This window comes from Mercenaria mercenaria, unplaced genomic scaffold (assembly GCF_021730395.1).
Source record: "Mercenaria mercenaria strain notata unplaced genomic scaffold, MADL_Memer_1 contig_2103, whole genome shotgun sequence".
Lineage (NCBI taxonomy): Eukaryota > Metazoa > Mollusca > Bivalvia > Venerida > Veneridae > Mercenaria > Mercenaria mercenaria.
Genome location: NW_026460140.1, coordinates 69,971 through 77,140, shown reverse-complemented (window position 1 = coordinate 77,140; position 7,170 = coordinate 69,971). Strand labels below are relative to the sequence as shown.

Genomic DNA, 7,170 nt, shown 5'->3' with positions numbered 1-7,170 from the left:
GTAGACGATTATGTGCAATTATTACACATCTAGCAGTGACTTATCGAAATATTAGACCGAAATATATCTGGCATTTTCACAATAAAAACTATTAAATATATGGGTTGAATTAGTTAAAACATGAAACAAAAAGAAAATTTGTTTGTTTCACATGTAAGATCAAAATAGCTTTCACTCTCGAATACCATATCTTACATATTTACTCGTGCCTATGCAACTGATATTCACTCGTGAAAGATATTTCAATCCTTCACTGACAAACACCTCCCTTTTTCTATTAACTTGTATTACAAACCTCAAAAATATCTCTTTAATCGTACCAAATGACAGGGGCCTCAAAATATTTGGTACCTTGTGCCTATACAAAAATGTAACAATACAAAGGTCATTCCAATGTCAATACAAATTTTGCTAAGCTGATTACTATTGTGTAGCTTCAAATATAGCAGACAGACTCGATTTTTTCCGTCTTGACTACTATTATGCAGCTTTAAATATGGAATTGACAAGCTTATTTTTCTATTTAAAGTAGTTCTGCACGTTTGATAAACTGGAAGTGATGGCGTAACGTCATTAATCCGGACAACTTAGAATAAAGGCTGGATTCGGCGTACGGAAATGAAAATCATTCTATGAATTAATCACACTTTGTGAGTGAATTTATTAGGATGGCATTGTTACTTTATTTTCAAAGTCATAATATGATATTAAAACATATGACACGTTAAAACATTAAAAAATGTCTTAAAATTAGCGTGAAATATTCGGTTCACTTTAATCATGGTCAAATATCTAAAACATAAGCTCAGGAACCCATATATTTTATTTCACCAAATTTTCTAAAGTTTAATCAAATTCTACATTGTAGAAAATATTTCGATGCAAACGTGCGGAACTACCTTAAAGAAAAAAAAAGGTAACAATGTCAGCCTCATCATGATTATAACATATGCACTAATGCGATGTGTGTGGAGTCATGCTGGCATCTTATTTCATTTTCTCTATATGCACATCACTTTTACGGATTTGTATCAAGTACTTAAAGAGGCTTCGTATTTGATAATATTTTTCTAAGTTTGCTTCTGCACATCAAGTAAAATTTTATTTAAAGAATAAACTATGATTATTTAGTTACCATTTTGATACTAAACATATTAGACAGTAAAAATGTAGACAGAGGCGGACATGCGTAAAAAGTTCATAACCACAATTCATTCGCTATTAACAGAAATTATTACTGTCTTTCTCTCACACTGGTTTACTTGATCTAGTGGTACATAATGATAGGTAAATATAAAATCGCTTGGTGGCGACTATTGACCTAGCAAATGCTCTACAATACTCGCTTTCGGCTTTTTTTAATAAGAATGTGATATATCTAAATAAACGAAGCCAAAAGAGGAATGTTCCGCCGTATGGAACACAAGATCAGTAGTAACTTTTGGTATGCAGCAGCTGTATAGATTTATCTCAGAACATGCATTTAAACTATAACTATTTGAACTAATCAGCTGTGCCAGTATTAAATACTATAACATATTTGTGTGCATTAGAGAGGTACTAACTTGTGTTACACGACTGACTTGCTCAAACACTTATCCACTGGATAAACATTACGGTGAAAAGCTTTAGTCTTCGCATGTGCATCAAATACTGCGTAGATTTAGCTAATAGGTATGCACTATTTCAACTAGGGTCAGCCACGCATTTTTAAATCAAAAATAAAAACTCAGCCTACATTCTACTGTTTGGTAAAGATGGCTTTGTGGAACAATCATTTCCACGGTATGATATGTATATATCATTTTGGACATTTAGTAAAATTTAAGTCCTGATACTTTACCTCCATTGGCCTATTCTGCATCACAAACTCTCTTGCAGACTCATTTACATACATACATATATACATTTATGAAGAATTTAGTGTAAATGTAGTAAAAAATCTTAAACAAATATTTGCGTTCATAATAATATAACACCATTTCTAAATATGCGACTACCAAAGAGAAATGAAAAATAAAGTGTATTCATGCGTAGCAATGCGCATTTAAGATGCATTTTCTATTTCTTTGAACTGTCAAATTATTATCACAAATATTTCTTTTTTATTCTTTGAAATAAACAAGATATTCCGGACATGCCTGTGTGTCATGAAATATGACAAACATTTGCGGGTTAATCATATCATTTGTAACAGAGTCATATAGCGCATTTGGTCCGCCACTTGATTTCAATGGTGGTACCCTCATTCCTTGTTCTCCTTTAGCATATTCTCCGGCCAGAACTTTACAAAGGTACATCCTTCTTATTCCTTGTGCATCTGGTTTAGAGTATCTATTTTGACATGAATACCAAGCATGTATTGCAAAATATACTCCGTCACCGAACACAGTTGCTGTAAATATACAAATTATAAGAAGAACATGAATACAATTTATTTTCATTTGGAAAATAGAACTTTTATAATCCGAACCGGCACAATTTGCTTTATGATGTATACTGACAAAGTATTAATGTGTTTCCTTGCTAACTTTTTCAATCAGACTAAACTCATAAGAATCTAAATGTGTAAACATAGTTTTCACGGTTAAGAACAGTCACTGTGATGTATGGAGAAGACCACAACAGAGCAATTAGTAGACAGATATAACTTAATATAATTAGCACTTTAAAACTCGTTACATAGTGGACAAATGAGAAATATTTGATAATATTTTCTATTCTCGGCCCTGCCTACAATTTATGATACAATCATAATCACTTTAAACGATAAACTACCATATCATTGTATTTGAGATATAACGCAAAACGAGAAGAATTATTTTTTTAAAATGAGCTAGAGCTATCACTTAACTTGATTCAAACCCTCACTACAAGCCTTTTTACAAATGTAATATTGGTAGTTAATAACACTCTCCGATACTCACTGCACTTTTATGTTCAATTTGTGATATAGTTTCATCTATATTCAAGAAAGAGTAACAGTTCTCGTGCGTTTTTCAGTTTATTACCTTAAAGTACAAAAGCGCAGATAACTTTATCACTATCCAAGGTAGAGTTCTGGTAAACGCGTCTTCTTTTCCTCTTAATAACATGTATAAATGTATCTACATTAGTCAAAATCTGTTCAATTCAATTAATGTCATTTTAATATTTAAAATGTGAAAAATTAAATACAATTGCAAAAGGGAGACACTTTTGTTCAAACATCAGGTATGGGACTTGTCAAGTTTACTTATCTTTTATGGTGTTCAGTCAAATCAAATTGCATTTGCTATAGTCGAAGTGACCCTAAAATAAGATACGTCCTTTTGGGAGAAGCCAGTCGGCAAAAATATATGTACATGTGTTTTATATCTGGTTTATTACAACATCAATATTGTTTGATTCTATTGTCTGTTTACATTCAGTAATTATTTACTTGACAATTTTCCTATCTAATTTTGCAACAAAAACGCAGTTTTATATAATATTGTTGAAGCATTATTAAGTTGTATACTTTGATTATATTTGTATTAATTTGGATCCACAGACGCCATTTGAAATATTGTGGCGTCCAAATAAAGCTATTAAGCTGCATGAGAAATCGACGTTTGTAGGTGTACTACTTTCCTATTTCTTACAAAACTAGCTTCCTAGAGGAGGTTCATGGATTCCTAATCCAAGTCTTCTGATTTTAGGACGTTCAATGTAAGCATTTTGCCAGAGGAGATAAACAATTCATATAAATCCACAGCGTGAACGTACGAAACCCTGGCATGACACTTCAAATAAAATCAAAACGAGAAATATGAAATGTAAAATTTATGATTGACCAATTTGAGCGTTGATACTTAGTTTAGACCTCATAGAGTATAGGCAATAGCCATACAATTATTGTCATACATTTACAACTTGACGCGTGAAATCTTTAAGATCATCACAATAATCACATTTGACCAGCCCCAATTCCATATCAAATTCAATTTATTATTACAAAATTATCAGTGCATTTATATTAAATTTATCTTCCTTAATCCCTTAGAAAATTGTCTTACTTTGCATTTATATCTATATATATTTCCAGGGCATATTCAAAAGTAAACACAGATGTGTATAGATTGAAAAAAGGTTCAATGCTGGGGGGGGGGGGGGGGGGGGGGGGGGGGGGTTCGTTTTGGGGAGGCTGCACTTTTGGTGCGTGGCATTCCCTGTTTGATATTTTTCTTTGTTTTAATATTTGCAAGTATACTTTTTTGTAACAAAAATATACATACCATTTTTCCCACAGAAGCTTCGATTAAATCCATGAGCATTTATGCTGTCAACAGGATCAGCGCTCGTACCATGCCAAAGCTCTCTCTCATTAATTGTTCCCGGTGGGTTCTGATCTTCAAGTTGTTTCTTTTTAGACTGATACTGTTCCCATAGTGATTTGTTTTGTATTCGTTCGATCTTTCAAATAATTAACAGCAAAGTGAACAATATTTAACAACAAAGAAATGAAAGAGGAAAGAGTATAAAATATTTGTTTTTATACTTACGCACACGAGGAACGGTTTATACATGATAAATATATAAAACTTGTATACATTACAGTGTTTTTGAATCGAAGTTTACTAGCGAAAAGTGGTAGTGATAAAACAATTATAACAAATTGTATGCAACCATAACTAAGCAACAAAATTTAAACAATAGCTCTTAGAAAAAGAAAAGGTCCTACAATATGGCCCCTGATAGGTGACCTGTACACTAAGTTATTAGGTATAGTGTCACCTTGACTTTGGAAAATCATTATTTAACTTTTCGTTTTCCTTTCAAGAGGATTATGGGCACGTTAAAGAACCAGGCTGTCTATTCGCAACGAACTAGGCTAAGTTAGCCGGACAAGCCTGTATCTGATTTCTGATCTCTCTGTCGTGGGGGCTTTGTCTCACTCTGTCCCTCTGGTCAGATCGCTCTGTGTCTGTACTAGTAGAGGATGAATTATGCGCCCTGTGTGGCTGCATTTGAACTATGTAAAGCGCCTTTGAACGTGAAATTGATCATGAAAAGGGCGCTATATAAATCTGGTATAATAAATAAATAAATAAATTATGCTTACACACTCCTAAGCAAACGTAAAAATATCATACAGGGTTTGTGCCATACTGTTTTCTTATGTGTTGCTTGTTCGTTTTTTATGTTACTTAGCTAGATGTGGCTGTGTGTTTATCTATTGTACATGAGCGTATGTGCTATTGTGGTTTACGTTGTAGTATGACTGTTATTAAGGAAAGTGGCTTTCCCTTTGCTTATGCGTCCTTGATCGACATTCACTTTCGGTTTCCCTCCCCCCAGCCCAATTTTGCCCCTTACCATTTCCTTTCCCTCCTTCTATATTTAGCATAAATTAATATGTGCTTGATGGATGTTTGAAGCAACCCGTCTAAATTTTTTTCCATTAAGGCTTCTGTTTGTTGTTGGCTTACTTTGCAAATGCGTGGCTCTGAGGCTTTGTTTTTAGTGATCTTTGCTTCCAAGATGGCTACCTTTACCTATTATCTTACATTTTATCTTTTGTACTAGTTTAAGATTACTTAGACAAGAGTGTAAGTTTTAAAGATTTTCCTACAGTGTACTCTTTACTTTATTCTTTTATTATTACCTCTCCTGAATGTTAAGTGGCTTCAATAAATCACCAGGTCAGGTATTTGTTAACGTTTGCTATACAGTATTAAGTGACAATGTGTAAATTAGAAGTTGTTGGTCAGAAATCGCAATTCTGTTTGGTTAATATGACCTTGACCCATCTACACCAAATGCCATATCAACGGTCTTATCTTATTAACAAACATGAGTCCTACACCAACATTTAATCAGCTATTCGTTCAATACTCTTTAATTTTTCCTTCTGCCTAAAAGATACAACGGTATTAGGCATTTGCCTTTCTATAATATATTACATACTGAAAAATGAAGCTCAGAATTTAATTTAAATATGATCATTTTAAATGTATTTGTTCTAGATTTATGGTTCTTGTGCAATCAAAATTCAAATACTGATTATCTTCTAAAATGACTGAGACAACAGGTAGACAATAACAATAAAAATAGTATAAGTTACTTAATAGCTGTATCTTTAGTTATGGCTTGAGGGCTCCTCTTTAAGGCCATCCTATCATATACCAAGTCTGAAGTCAGTACCTTGTAAACTTTTTAAGTTATGCTCCGGACAAGCACAGCGTAAAATTACAAAAGGAAACGGTTATGACATGCTGAAGTATACATCTACTAACTCATAACCACTAACTTCGAAATTTCCTGATTGTTTCAGTTATTTTAACTCGTTTATGATTCTTACTCGTGTCAAAAGAAGGCCTGTCAAAACTAATTTTCATGAAACGTTTTAACGAGACAAGACCAAATACCATCTATTATGAAAGTAAAATAAAACAATGCTTACACACATTTATCAAGCACATATCTTTAACAAAACTTCAAGTTATAAATGGTTTCAAAAATCACATGCAATGCTTCAAGTTTTATAAGATATTTTCTAGTAGAGAACACATTTGCTGGTGTAATCGGATTTGTTATTGCTCGGCGTTGCTACTGTTTCGATCCTCATCTGATATGAAAATCTTTAATTTCTTTAGTCTTATCGGAGTCTCTTTCCTGATCTTGATCCCAAACTAACTGGGTAACTTACAAGAAGATCTTCATGATTGCAATACTAACATATTATCTTTAAAATTAGAATAAATTATTTTACCTTCACAACAGTCCAATCTTTTGTCTGTTCATTGGAACCTTTATTCCGTTTTGCAGAATCTTTAAATCTTTGTTCAATGCCTGTGTATTCACTTGAATCACTCTTTAGAGAAACGACCCTCAAATTTCCGCCTTGCATGTCATCCCAGTGAGCAGGTACCTCATACGTTCCTCCTGTAAAAGTAAGCTTGTCTTGCTTAGCTTTCCTAAACCGATGACACAAAAATCACCTTCAATACTATCTCTTTCTGTACGGGAGCAAGATCGATTCCTTTTTAAACTCGAAATAAACACAATGAAGCATATTTTATCAGTTAGGAGATATAGGTTTGTTAGTTTTCATTTCGCAGGATTATCAAACTGCCTACTGGAAGGTTATACAATGTCTTGCCAAATCGTTCAAGTTAATGTTTGATTTGGTATTAGATAACACAGTAC

The 7,170-nt window shown here is 33.1% G+C and overlaps 1 protein-coding gene across 1 annotated transcript in view; it reads right to left on the bottom strand.

Annotated features, from left to right (window-relative positions):
* Positions 1 to 21: 21 nt before the first annotated feature.
* LOC128552169 (protein mono-ADP-ribosyltransferase PARP14-like) overlaps positions 22 to 7,170 on the bottom strand; it is a 54,055-nt gene continuing 46,906 nt past the window's right edge. The window contains exons 30-32 of the mRNA XM_053533192.1: positions 6,734 to 6,906; positions 4,257 to 4,434; positions 22 to 2,395 (exon numbers count right to left, since the gene is read on the bottom strand). Of these exons, the coding sequence (XP_053389167.1) occupies positions 2,106 to 2,395; positions 4,257 to 4,434; positions 6,734 to 6,906 (641 nt within the window). The 3' untranslated portion in view covers positions 22 to 2,105. The remainder of the gene's footprint in view (positions 2,396 to 4,256; positions 4,435 to 6,733; positions 6,907 to 7,170) is intronic.